The 14,650-nt window shown below is 46.5% G+C and overlaps 1 protein-coding gene across 1 annotated transcript; it reads right to left on the minus strand.

Moving 5' to 3' along the window:
- Nucleotides 1-264: 264 nt before the first annotated feature.
- On the minus strand, nt 265-12,430 carry CLDN16 (claudin 16). Its single transcript, XM_027787316.2, has 5 exons — nt 12,317-12,430; nt 7,523-7,625; nt 7,105-7,269; nt 5,841-6,032; nt 265-5,499 (listed from the first exon to the last, which is right to left on the minus strand). Exons 1-5 carry the CDS (start codon nt 12,428-12,430, stop codon nt 5,360-5,362), a joined length of 714 nt encoding a protein of 237 aa, XP_027643117.2. The 3' UTR covers nt 265-5,359.
- Nucleotides 12,431-14,650: the final 2,220 nt, after the last annotated feature.

Here is a 14,650-nt window from a genome sequence, read left to right on the forward strand (position 1 = left end):
AGCAGGCCCACTTAGTCCCAGGTGTTCCAGCAGAATGGACAAGGTTTCTCCAGATCTGTGTTCCTGTTCTTACAGAAGCGGAGAATTTGGCTGGTATCTAATGCTTTTGTAAACACTCAGCCCTTAATGAGGGCAGTTAATTCAGTTTGGCTGACGTTTTCAGAGTTATAAGGAAAGATGAGCTATTTCTTTATAACCCATCATCTTAGGAATAGGGTCCACTTTGGAAAAGCACTTATTCTGCTGTGACTGTCTGGCTATCACTCATCCTCTGACTTATACTTCCTGCTGACTTTGAGAAGAAATTGCAAACTGCTCTAGAAAAACCCAGAAAACATCAGAAGACAGATGCATTTGTGCGGGAACTTGTTGTCAGTAAGCCTTGACGAGGGGAAACAGGAGCAGTGCAGAGGAGCTAATTGCTTGGTGTTTATCTGGAAGCAAAAGATGAAGGGAATGCAGTGAGGTGCATGGCTGAACTTCCACCTCCGCGCATCAAAAGCTGAATAATAAACCCATAAACTGGCTCTCAGGTGAAATAGGGCAAAACCAAAGAGAGCTGAGTCATAACATGGGATCGGTCAGGACTGCTGGGAGGGTTGCACAGGAAAGATGGGGGAATTATCATTAATCTGTTTTTTGTTGTCATCTGAAGACTCTGGATTATGGGCTAGAGGCTTTTGTGCAGGGAGGAAGAGGATAGGGCTGGGGTGAGGTGCGCGCTCTCTCCGGTCACTCGGTGGCACAGTTCTGGCTCTGGCCTTTCTCAAAGGGTTGCAAAATCTTACAGCAGGGACACAAAGGATAGTGGGTGAAAATCGTTTTCCACTCTCTGTAGCAGTACTTGGCCAGACTACTTTGGTCAGTAATCGCTTGCTCACAATATTTAACGGATGCAGAAGAGCAAACTGTGAGAGTCCAGCCCCAAGCTGAGAGAGAAAACCTCACTTTCTTGGTAGAATTTTACTTTTGTCTCTTGGAAAGTTTATAAAATGACTGTAAGTAGATGTGTCTAAGCAAGGGATAAAGTCTACAGCGGCTGAATAGCCGTTGCTGTAGGTTTGCACTGGGGTCTGATGTCTACCTACCCGCAAAGGTCTGGGCAGCCTCCGCAATCAACAGCCCACTTTCCCAAGGGCTCGGCCCCTTGATACTGCTGCCTTCCGTGTGTCCTTGCAGGAGAGCAGTGATTTCCTTCACAGGAGTCAAAGCAGGTCACCTGGCAAAGCACTTTTCAAGGTAAAACTTGGGCTAACAAGTTTTTTTAAACAAAAACTTGGTTAGAGAAACACAACGCTCAAAAGCAACTGCATTTATTATATCTCACTAACATTACAATAGGCAAGGAGAACAGAAATCTGAAGTAACATTCTTATCTACTGAACATAATTGTTCAGATCTACTGAATTCACACCAAAATTACATTACATTGTCTGTGAAAAGGTGGGAAATCCATAGTTTGGGAAATACTCATGCAGCAGCAGCAGGAGATAGTCTAGTTCACAAGGTCACAGTGAGTCCTAATTACAGCCGGAGTTATTAAAAGCCCTTATGAACAAAGCTGATTGAGGTAGTGAGAGGACAAACCATTGCATACAGAAAAGGACAGCCACTGCAGATGTCATTGTTTTATTATCTCTCTCACTCACTTACATCAAAATGGGAAATCGATACCTATCTGTCAGGCATGAAATCAACTTAGCAAAGAGCTTACCTACAAGACTTTGCTATTTTCCATAACCTGCAGCCAGCCGGATCCCTGGCAGACTGCACCGAGCTGTGCACTGTCGGTGGAGAGGGCAACAGGGAGCCCCAGGTTCCAGCAGACACCACAGGGCAGGTGCAGCAGGCAGGGTATGGGGGAGTCCCAGCTCGCAGCTGAGTCCCTGACTGCCTGTATCCTGGGAAACCAAGCAACAAGACTGAGATGCCCAAACATAAAAATACTCCTTGGAAGTCAGTGAAAATCTGAAGAAATCTTGCATTGATGGCCATCAGGAAGGCAAAGCCAGTCTATTGTAATTCCTAGTGAGCTGCCTGAATGGGATGTAAGTAGGTATTAAGGAAATACCTTCATATCTGAGCTCACCTGCTACGTCTTTAGCCTTAGGGACTGCTTGTTATTTTGAAAGAAAAAATAAATCCTGTATACTTTCTCGGAGGTTTCTTGCTAATGTGTAAACAACCAAACTAAAATAGATCTGCATCATGGCATGGTAATGAGCTAATGAGGACTGAATACTTCAGTCATAAAATCAGAGTCAGAATTAAATCAAACAATGGATTAACAATTAAATATTAACAACCGATCAAAACATCAGATAGACTGTCAGCAGGATTTGAATAATGAAGCAATGCAGCGCTGGACTGGTTGTTACAAAACATTAACCTGGCAAACCTAAGGGTTGTTGTGACCTTTTCCTAGTCCTGTTGTGCAGGAGATAGATCCTCAAAAGCTATTGTAGAGTGTGGATAGAACAGGAGTATGATTAAAGAATTAACCCTTGTTCTACATAGATACTGAAGAAGAGGAAGGCTCACAAATGTTTATGCAACATTCTTTGTTTGTAAATGTATTTGAGAATGGTGGACCCTGAGTGACGGTAGTATTTGGGGTATGTGTGTGCCGTATTTGTATACCCCCAGGCGGAGCACAGGGCTGGAGGGACTGATGACACCAGCATTTTATGTTCACCCCTGATCGGGGCTTAGACGTTCAGTCCCAAAGTGTCACTGAGCCACTGCTTGGTGTGACCCATGTGTTGCAAGTCACAAAACAACTCCCGTCACCTCAAAACAACCTGAAGACCTTTAGGACAAAGGCCCAGAAGTTTCCTCAACTACACCATGCTGGAGAAAAAGAACAGGAGAAATCAATGGTCTAAGATCTGCAATTACACCAGCATTAGCAGATGATGCCAGGCTATTTCTCCTCTGCTAAACAAGAAATAAATTTTTGCAGCAAGAGTTAATCTTCATTCCTCAGAAAAAGCTGTAGGAAACAGCAACAAGAGGCTGGCAGGTGTCCCTGAGTGTTAGTGGGGAGGACTAACATGCAGGCTCCACAGTCTGGGAAGGATATAGATTCAGGATTTTGATCCAAGTGATGATGTCTTTGCTCAGTACCTCCTCCCGAGGAGCATCTCTGCACTGGGCGAGTCAGGCTGGGGCAGTCAGACTGGGGCAGCCCACAGCACTGCAGCATCTCTCTTCGCTTGGGGAGGTTGAGGAGCATTCACCTCACTGGGGAGGAGCGGGGACATGGACATTGGAGCAGGCACTGAGCACAGCTCTGCCTCTGCAGTGGGTTTGCCCTCCCTCTCCTTCCCAAAGTGTCCCTGAAGGAGCAGGGGCACAGCTGCCCAAAAAGTCCCCAGAACTTCCCTGCTCTGACACAGTGTACCAGCATCAGCTCTTCTGCCCCAAAAGCCCCACAGAAAATATGTATTTCTGACATGACTGTGACAAAGTTTTAAAAACAAACAGCTCTGGATGCCGCTTCCTGCAATAACAGGCAGAAATTCCTATCACCTCCAGGCCTCTGCACGCTTGGTATAATCCGTGAATTCATCACATCACTCATAACCCTCATACTCCTTGTCTCTCCGGTCTTTGTGAAAAAGCCTCCGTCACTTCTCCTACTGTGTTTACATCTGTTCAATATAGCTCATCTGTCGGCAATAAGTTGCTTTCAGTTGGCTAACGTAAACACCTGCCAACCCAAGCAGCATGAACTCTGCAGGCACAAAGCCTCCCTCACCTGGGCAGCAGCGCTGCCACGAGGGCTCATGCTCAGATGGCTGCGTTACGGTCTGAGCTTTGCAGAGGTGCTTAAGCCTGTAGCAAAGCCATATGGACCTGCTGTTGTCCCGACTGTACCAGGGCCTGATTGTTATTTGATTAGGAGCCCTGTCAGGATTGGATGATGTTTTAACATTGCTGGTCAGTTCTGTGCTGCAGCACAAGATGCTGCTTTGAGGACAATCTGTGAGAGGTCTTGGCCCCTCATCTTCCATCATAGGGGTTATCAGAGGTGCTGTCTGGGACACAACCTGCTCCATCCATAGCCATCCCATGTGCCTCTGGCTCTCATAATATAAAGTTTCACTTCATATTGCCTGGGGAGAGAAATGAGTTTTCTCCATCCAGTCTCCCCACCAAGCAGTCAGTGGAGGACGCCTAACTTGGTGGGGCCTCAGTACCTATGGTTGGGCACAGCCTCCTGAGAGACTGCACTGCCGTTTCTCCACTGCCCCTGAGCAGGTATATCTGTGTGCTGAGAGCCATTTCTCAACCCCTGGTGGTCATGACCATACGATGTGGTGCCCGTGGTAGAAAGGACTGCATTTGGACAGTTCCTACCAACCCTAAGAAAACTGCCTCAGCTTAAAGGCATGCAAGAACTTTTGCATCCATCCTTAGGGAACATACTGGTTTTTTTCACCCACCTTCATGAGGATATGGCTGATGCTCTAGCCTCATCCAGCCTATGGCAGCCTGGATTGCAGCAGGGGACAGCAATCCTGAACTGGTTTTAAGTATCTTTTGATAGAAAGGGACAATAGATTTTACTACTGTTTATCCTAGTTTCTAGCTGGTATAGACATATTGTCATGCACAAGGTCAGATCTTCAATCTTCACTCACTTTTTCTTTGTGCAGGCAAAAATTTTGCTAAGCAGAAAGAAGCTGGTAATTTGCAGATCTCAGTGAGTCCAGAGCATCTGTAAGTATGGGGATGGACAGTATTTTGCAGGGAAGAATGCACCTGAGTTTGCAGTGTTTCCTCAGTGCAGATGTTCATGGGCCAAAGAGAGGGCCAGGCATTTAACACAGTTCTTTATCTTCTGCTGAACTCTCCAGCTGCCCTTAAGAGGAACAGACCTCCATGCTGGGTGCACAGAGTCTAGATGTTGGTCAGATGATCAGTCCCGTTCCTTGCCTGTATTTTCTGCTTTGTACATTCTGTTGACACATTGTCAGACACGAAATAAATTCATCTTACAGTTTGGGGATCTTCATGCAGAACGCTGGGGTCTGATCCAGGAGCGGCTGATTTATCCCACTTGTACCAATAGTGTTGAGCCAAATGCTGAAAGAGTTTGTGTTGGTTATTTCAGTCTGTGCTTATGAAAGTGGCCTCAGCACTCAAGACAACAGAATTCCCTAAAGCAAGATCTTCCAAGAGATTACTTTCTTGAAGGAAGGTTTTTTTGAAGTTTTCAAAATGCAAACACTGTAGCATACAGTAAATCCTTGAAATTTAGCTTTGCATCTGTATCACAACCACAGGAGCTTGGATCTCTGTGCAATCCACTACAAATAACAGCAGAGTTCTTTCTGGAGTGCTTATCTCCTCCTCACACTCTTGTGTCCACTGCATACATTTTGGCTGTAGCTGTTTGTGAGGATGGCAAATGCACATTTGTTACAATTGTCCCAGCTGAGGAATAGCATTTCCTCAAGGAGTAAGCAGTGTGGAGTCTTCCAGAGCTGGTCTCTGTGAGGCACAGGGAGAGAAATAGGATCTGCTAACAAATGCTCGGTGACTTTCAGCTGCAAAGCCTTGAAAAGCAGAGAAAGCAGCACTCCAAGATATGACATAATTACACATTTTATGTCATACTTACACCTCAGCTCTCACCTGAAGACCTTGATGTGCTTTCTAGAACTGCTGAAATAAGACTATTCCCATTTTACAGCTGAAGGTATTGCTTTTGGGGATGAACAACCATCCTGAAGGGTGTCCATGAAGGACTTTCCCCACCCTGTGTGCCTGTAGCACACCCCAAGTGATGGCTCTATCTCTGAACTGTGTTTCACCCTGCCTCGGTTCCTCACCTCTGAAGACATACATGCAGCAGGTGAGCAGGGCCCCAGATAAGAAACAGCCGAGTGACCCCGCCATGCCGAGCCAGCATGACCAGCCAAACTTGTACTGGATGCCCAGAAACACATTGTGGAAGACCAGAGAGGAGCGCTCCACGTAGACATCAACAGCATACCACACCGAGCCGGTAATGCCTGGGAGACCTGCAGGACAGGAGGGAGGTGCCACACACAGCTCCCAGAGGGACCACCAGGAGATCACAAACATAAAATCTGGAGCTATAGCCTACTGTCTGCTGGGTCAGACTTTAGCATGGGAAGACCTTCCCCAAACGGCAGCTTTTGGCCCCTGTTCAGTCTCAGCCCGGTCACAGTGAATCATGTGGATTCACCCTGGCTCCTACTGATACAAGCTGGGATGCTACCAGGCAGAGGCTGGACCTCACAGCTCGGCACTCACAGGCTCCATCAGTGCCCATAAAGTAAAAGGCAGAAAGCTCCTCCCTTCTCAGCTTGTTTAGCAACTTACTGGAAAGTTGCTTGAAGAATTTAATTTTCTAATCTGTTTTGACTTTCAGAACTTTGCTTTTCAGACAAACTTTGGGAGGTGGATGGAGAATGTTTAAAAGAACCTCTCAAAATGTTTTACATGTGGCTGGGGTGAGTAATGTGTTAAATCTGCTTATGCTGAAGCAGAGGCTGATGTTTAAAATTGGAGTAAAGTCAAATGAAATTACTTGGTACCTAGTTGGCTGTATATTTTTGCATTTAAAATTCTCCCACTGGCTGTAACAGCAAAGCATCTCAGTCATTTGGGTATTTATCACCCAGGAGGGACAAATGTGTTATTACCCTTTTATTAGAGATCATCTGCAGAGATTTCAGGCAAAGTGACTTGCCCAAGGTCACACAATCTGTGACAGAGGCAAGAACTGAATCAGGATGCCAGGACTTTCTAGTCCTTCAGCAATTGTCTCTTTGCCTTAGCAACGACACTGACTTCACAGTAAACCAGCAGTAAATGGGAGTCATTCAACTCAGCCAAGTCGCCTGGTCAATACACGAAATGAGAGCAGATAAACTCAGCTATGTGCTGCTAGGGGCAGGCAGGGAACAGAGGAAGCTATATTGCACAAATAAAGCAAATAAAGATCTTTCCCCCATGTTTACCCTCTGGAAAATCATCAACTCCTCTCCCTAAAAGAAGAGAAGGCTTTGAAGCTTCTCCCGTTTTCTAAAGGGAGTTCTGCAGGACGGGGGCACAGCAGGGGAATACCTGCAATGAGCAACATAACTCCAGACACCAGGCAGATGCGCAGCTTGATGAGCGGCTCATCGGGAAGGAATTTCACACAGTCCAGTCCCAGAACAAGGAAGAGAAATCCAAATCCTGACAGGATATCTGCTGTGATCATCATGGCTCGGGTCAGCACCAGCTTCACTGCAGGACAAAAGCAGATCCTTCTAGTGCACAAGGAATGGAAATGTGGGTTGGTGATGGGGCTGGATCCCAGGGGAACATATTTTTCTGGGATGAACTTTCTCCAGCTTCCCCTGGGAGTAATACCTCACTGAGAAATGAAACATGGCTCTAATATGTATGTCCAAATTATCTGTCACTGAGTAGAACAGATCTTCTTGTCTACACTCAGGTGTCCCCACCACTTATAGAAACATCTTTAACTCTTACATACCAGGGTGTTCAGCAAAGATGGAGTCGTACTCATCACAAGTTTGGATCCCATCAAAAACGTTTGTGACACATTCCCACCATAGGCCACGGCACTTTGTACTCACCTGTGGGTTGAGAAGAGAAAGAAGACCGTAAGTTAATATATTCACCAGCACAGCGGATGGTCAGCTAGGCCCTTCGACCCAAATCCTGGTCCCATTATGTCAATTGTAAACTAGAGGTTTTTAGCTTGAAGAAAAGAAAAAGTGGCAGGATAGAGGAAAAAAGTTTTCTGTGTCCCTACTAATGGGTTTAAATTAGAGCAAAAGAAGTTCAGACTATCCATTAGGGAAAAAACCTTCCTATTGACAAGGACAAAAATTCTGAAGGAAATTTCTGGGAGGACCTATGGGCAGCAGCTGATGGGAGAGATCTAAGAGCAGGTTTGATCACTCCTTGCCAAATACTTGTCTAGGCTGACGGGGCAGGGCTATGGACCAGATGACCTGAGACTTTGCTGTCCATGCTCCCCTTATACCATCCCCCCTGCCAAGAAGGGGCAGCCTGGTGGGGCTGGCGTGGGGCTGGCGGGGCAGGCGTCTCACCAGGAGCTGGGTGCCCACCATGGGAGGTGGCTGTGGCACGGTAGAGGAGGGATTTACTGCAGAGCAGAGGTGTGGATGTGAGCCCCTCTCCAGAGGTGTGTGAAGAGCTGCCCCCGAATGACTCAGCCATAAACACTGGCTGGAAAACAAGAGGCATCCAGCGCTGATCCTGGCCCTGGGGCTCCTGGTGTGCTGCTGACTATGAGACCACGCGTGCCCAAGCCACACTCATCACTGAGACATCCAGACTCGGGCAGACGTTGCAGTAGCATCATGGCTAATCGTCTCCTCTGTCCTGAAGCCGTAGATACCATTCCCAGCCCAGCCTTCCATAAATCACTTTAATATGGGAGGTATTTTCATTACCAATGCAAATATGGCAACAAGCACCTCTAAAACATTCCTGGAATTGCTCATACAAGGAGCAGAGTTAATGTCAGTGCAGCTTTGGACTCCAGCCTGCCCCACTGCTGCCAGTGACACCTGCTGCACTTAATGGAAGGAGACACTCTCCCAGGGAATGGGTTTCACACGGGGGAAGGGGACTGGGCTCGCTTGGATGATGCAATAAATTCATTTTACTTGCACTTTGTGTAAATCACAAAGCAGATAATAACATATCTCAGCCACCTAATAAAGCCTCATCCAGGATGTACTCAAGTCATAGCCAACCACAGTATTTTCTCCACAATACAATGTCCGAGCCAAACTGCACACCTTCTTTGTGATACTGCACTGTGGATAAAAGGTGAGTAAAAATGACTCACTACTTCAGACTGACAAAGAAGATAGTCTTTATGTTTGAATGAAAATGAGCCACGCTTTGTTTCGTGAAGATGAAAACTACTTACAATTTCTGAGAATTTCTGGGTATGTTTAATGAAAAATATCACCAAAAAATGAGAAGCAATGCTGGAAAAAATCTGGTTTCATTGATTCTATGCTTTTCAAGAGAACAGAGTCATGTAAAACAATTTGCTGTGTTTATATTAGATGTAAGTTTTTACCATGGTTCTCGGAATCCAACTGCAGCTCCTCTGTTTTAACTCGCCACCGTTCAGGCTGTGCTTGAAATTAGCATGTTTATATTAAATTACATTTTGTTCCACTTGTATTTATGTCATTTCATGTTCCTCCCAAACCACTGTAGGCTTACTCATACTACTCTGTATTCAGCGAATACTCTCAGTTACTTCCTCACTTTTTCACATTAGTACTGGGTTTTTAATCTCACAAGCAGCACCTTTGTCCAAATTATTTATAGACTAACAGGATTCCAGGCTTTGTCAGCCCCCAAGCAAAACAGAGGTCCTATGGCGTAACTGTTGTGATCATGGTCCAGCTTGTGCAAAACAACCCTTCCCAGACTAGAAAAAAACTTGATTAATGTTTCATGTTTCTTGGGGTGTTTCAGCTGTCACCTACTGCTAGTGCTGAATGCAGGCAGAAGCAGGGATCAGCCCATCTCTATGCAGCATGTGCACAGCCAGGGAAAAATGTCACATTGCCTGGTGCAGGAGGGATGGGAACACGCATCAGAAGGGGACCTGCGGCTGGCCTGAGCCACTGCGCTGCTGAGCTGTCACCTGCCTCATAACCTCCTTGGCCATCCCTTGCTCCCCTCTGCTTTGTGCACCGTTTGTCCTTCTGGTTGTTAATCTGCTTCTAAACCACCCTTGGGCATCTGCCCTTGTGCAGGCAGCACAGACCCTCAGGCACACAGGAACCCGCTGCTGTAAATGGGAGAGAGGTCAGGGCTGGCTGATGTGTCATGTGGGGGCACGGGTTTCTCCATCCCATGGCCAGACCCATGCACCATGTTGGTAGCACTAATTCCCCATCACCTCTTTCCGCCCCCCAGCAAATCTGCTCCAGCTTGCCCAGCCAAGGACTCCCTGAGAAGCTGAACATCACAGCCAAGCTCCTCATCTCCCACTTCGATTATGAAACGCACCGCCACGACCTGCTTTCCCTAACACAAGTATGCATGTAAAACATAAAGTGCATAATGACTGTAATATATATAATTATATCCTAGGCATAATGTATTATTAATATTGAAATAATTCTAATACAAAAAAATGACAGAACAAGCATGCACTTCCCCTTCTGGGGAGAGCGGAGAAGGCAAACATGTGAGCAATGTTAGTCACAGTTTTACCACACTGTAAAAAGGTGCCAACATACAATGATTACAAGCACAGCATAAAACAGGCAGTGTTTAACAGTAGTGGTAATATTTTTAATCTGCCCGCAACAGGGAGGGACTGTGTACGCAACACAGTGCTTGTTGGGAAGCAAATTATGCATTTTTTCCAGCACAAACTACTGCAAAAATTGACCCAAGCTTGTCTTGATGCTCATACGGAGTGCACCAGCTGAAACTACTTTCTGCGTTGCCATAGCCTGGTTGTTTCTGAAGGGGAGGCAAGGGGCTGTGAGAGCTGGGCACCGGCCAGGGCCCCTGCAGCCCCTCTGGAGGTAGCTGCTCCCCGTGCTCCCTGGCCTCTCCCTCCTGGGCTGCTCCTCTTCAGCGAGACCACAGTGAGGGCTTCATCCTCCCCAGCTGCTGGGGGACGGGGTCAAAGCCAAGTGACTTTCTATGCTGGAGGATGGAATTCCTTTTTTCTTGAAGTCAAAGTTTCCCAAATTACCCTTTTTCCAGCTGAAAGTGGGAGTCATTGTGAACTCCACTCCTTTCTGGCCATGGACAGTTTACCTGCATTCCCCTGTTTAGAGGGGCAGTGAGTCATTAGGGACATTAAGGACATCAGTGGTCAGGTATTAAGGCTGGGGGCATTTTGCTCTATTATTTAGTATTCACACTCAGAGCAGGAATGTGAGAGTACTGGCTACTAATAACCAAACTGGGTGTTAATGGAGCACTTCCCAACAGCCCAGTGCAGATGCCTTTGTGCCAAGAAGACAAGGTTACACAGCCTCAGGGTAATGGACTGGTTCTTTCCTGGACTCACTTAGCTCAGGAACTGGGTTTCCCTCTTCTGCTTTTCCTCCGATCTTGAATCCACTTGGCTTTTCTGAGTATACAGATATCTTCAGCTGACTACAGAGAATTCACGTCTTCCTGAAATGAATCTATAATATCTCCCAAACCAAGATGACAAAGAGTGATATCCCAGCCAGCATCAGTAGGTGCACGCTGTTTTCCCTGCAGAGGCTCACTGAGTAGACACACTGACCATCAGCAACATCCCCACATTGGATCTATGACCACCTCAGCATCCTCAACCACCTTCCAGGGTGGGACTGGCAGTCAGATTGTTTGGATTTCTCGCGGCATAGAGAAAAAAATTATTTTTCTTGTAATCAGTTTTATCTTTCTTTCCTCAGAAAATTCATCACTTGATGTGATGCAGCTAAACGCTGCATTGCAATCACTGAGTGCAGAGGAGCTATTCCGGTTTCCTGTGCTGGGTAGCTGATATATTCAGCCAAACTCTGTCTTGGAAGGTGTTTCACCTTCACTGCAAGAAGTATCCAGTTTGCCAGACAGCAGATTCCCACGCTGGGGACCTGCAGCCCTTAAATGTACAGAAACTGCTGGCTGCTGTGGAAAGAAAAATACAAACTTGCGGTACTGAGCACTGCAGAAACAGCCATGGTTTGGGGTTTGGAGTGTCTGGGGCACAACTTGCACGTAAGCAACATTCTGCTCCCTTGTTTGCAATTTACTTTTGCCAATACCTTTCTTTAACACAACAGTGCTATTGTCTGCACAAGTTCAAGCAGATATTTTTGAGTGGTGGATCTAATGCCAGTCCCCATGCTCCCCATAAATTTCTGCTAGCCTGATAACTCAGTGAAAAGACTTGAAGAGCACAGGTGTACATGCTGGACCTTCCCACCAAGAAGTCTGACCTACAGAACTAGAAACATCTCAAAATATCCATGCAGGCTGGAGACACAGAATAACTGTACTCAAGTTCATATACATTTAAACCCAGAGCCTGTAAACCTTTCCTGAGCTTACCAAGTGAGAGCAGAGTCTGGATAATAAAGTCTGGCAGAGAGAATTACACAAAATACTACTTTTCCCCTGCTCTTGCCAGAGACATTAATTTCATTTTCATCCACTTTCATCCAGCACAACAGAGAAAAAGTATGTGAGAGTGGAACAATGATGCCACGAACCAAACTCTCTCTAAGACACATTCATTTTGGTGATGAGGCTCTCCTTACCCAGATCTTACCTCCAAGGAATCATCAGCGTTCACCATCCAGCAGTCTGTCCAGGTAGATGCTATCAAAAACCCAGTAGAGAAAAAAGCAAAAAAACAGCCCACATACTGGAGGAAAAACCTCATGCCAGCAGTGCTCAGCACATCCGAGGGGGTGAGAAAAACAGTGCCCAGCCCTTGTTCTTAAAGCTGGAGTAGAGGCAGAGCCTCAGTGTCCCAGGTCACTGCCACCCTCTCCCAGTGGCCATGAACAGTGGGAACTTCTCACTTCTACAGATGCCATCCATCAATGACGGCCACAGGAGCAACGCTCACCTGCAGTGGGGACAGGAGGAGGGTGAGTGCCAGTGGGAGCTGCTGCAGCCAATCCACCCCCACAGTTACAGCTCTGGTCATGCCTGGCTGAAGAGAAATGGGGCTGTGCAGAAGGGACATGCAGGTAACCAGAGTCCTGGATTTGCAAGGAAAACCGGTACCATTGCAGGTTTTAGCAAAGTAAGGATTAAAAAAAAAGAATCAAAACTTGTTCTTCAGGGCAGAAGTTTTGAGCACTGCTAAGGGATACACAGAAGAGCTCTCGTGCACACATGTTTTTGTCCCTGTACATTGGTTCATGCCTTAGCAGTGAGACTATAAAGTGTCTCAGTGTAGATGCCAGGCCCTTGGGTTACCCTGCTGGTCTCTGGTGCAGTGATGTTCTAGTTCAATGCAGGAATGCCACTAGAAAGGGAACGGAAAAGGCAGCAGCCAACGGCCTTCAGAGCCAACACCAATGACCATCCCAGCTCTGATATGGAGCTCTGTATTCTGCATTTAAGCCAAACCTAGATACTTCTCATGCCCAGGACTTCAATTTGTTCACGGTCTGAGTCCAGCTCGCATGTGGGAATCTCGGAAGTTTTCAAGCCAGTGCTGGTTTGGGAATTTCGTTTGGTTGGATTTTTCCTCCTCACTTACTGCCATTGCAACCTTAGTGCTTTCCTGCAGGACTCCCTGGGCAAGCAGGGCTCACACAGGCTGCCAGGGACAGAAGGATGGGGCCCTCTCTCACACAGCGCTGAGAAACCCCGCAGGGCTCCAGGGTACCTTCCAAGAAAAGCAAAGCGGAGTGGGATCAGAAATTCCTCCCATCCCAAAGGCACAAATGCACATAAACCATCACATCCCCAATGATCTTTATTTTCGAAAAGAGAAACTCCAAAGGACTGGGGACCTGCCTTTAGCGGGCAAGACTTCCCCGCAGGGCTGAGGAGCAGATCTCGCTCCGCTTTCAGCTCTGCTCGCCCGGACTGACGGTGTCTGTCATCTCAGCTGTCACCTCCAGATGGAGCCAGTCGGTACCTCTACGGAATGGCTCAACGCTCGCTTTCTCCTCTCCGAGATGTCTCTCCAAATACAATAGCCATAAGCTGTTTATTATTCTTACAATATATAACCCGTATAATTCCTTTCATAACCACATGAGGCAGTTTTACTGCCAGACTTATCTTTTTGCCTTGATGGCAGGACCGCTCTGTTCCTCAGAGGCCACCCCGCCGGGGAGGTCCTCAGCACACGGTTTGGGAGTCACTGAGTAGAGAACAAAAGTTCCAAGTCAAAAAGCCAGGGTAGCTTGTCTGCTCTCTGTTTTCCAGTTCCATTCTTAGAAGCTGACAAGTGAGGAACTTTTCTTCCTTCTCTGCCAGAGGCATGTCGTGATACAGTTACGCGTGTTTGGTGCTTTCTGCTGAGTTTTCTAGTATCCAAATTTCTGTGTAAGGCAAAAAAATCCAAACCATGATCTTCACTTCATGACTTTCTGTGACAAGGGTAGAGTTGTGTTTCTAACTGTTTTGACCCATAGGGACATGGCAGTGGCCACACAGGTCCCATAAAGGATAATGACTTTAATTAGCCACATATATATATATATATATAGCGTTGATATAAGATGGGTACTGACAATATGCATTATCTTCCTATACTTCTGCTGTACTGTGTTAACTAACCTATGGCGGTATCACTTTTCAGAACAAGGTATGCTAGCTGGTTGTTACTGGTAGTAACTTAGAAAGAGTGGTATGGTGAGCTCAAAAAAGGCCTGGAAAATCTGAAAGCGCCTTTCCACAAACAGAATTAAGTTGTTAGAGCAGAAAGAGCAGAGTTTGGCAGTAACAGAGCCTGGATTAGCCAGGAAATGTATTATAGCCATACAGATCTTCCTGCCTTCTCATTCTGTCCTGCACCCAAATACAAGCCTCTTTCAGAGAGGATAAGGCTAGCTGGGGAGAATAGGGCTGGTTTTCCTCATTTGGAGCCCAGTACAAGTATGACAGAAGTGGAAAGCAAAAAACTCCCAGGGGAACA

Source organism: Falco peregrinus, chromosome 12 (assembly GCF_023634155.1).
Source record: "Falco peregrinus isolate bFalPer1 chromosome 12, bFalPer1.pri, whole genome shotgun sequence".
Classification (NCBI taxonomy): Eukaryota; Metazoa; Chordata; class Aves; order Falconiformes; family Falconidae; genus Falco; species Falco peregrinus.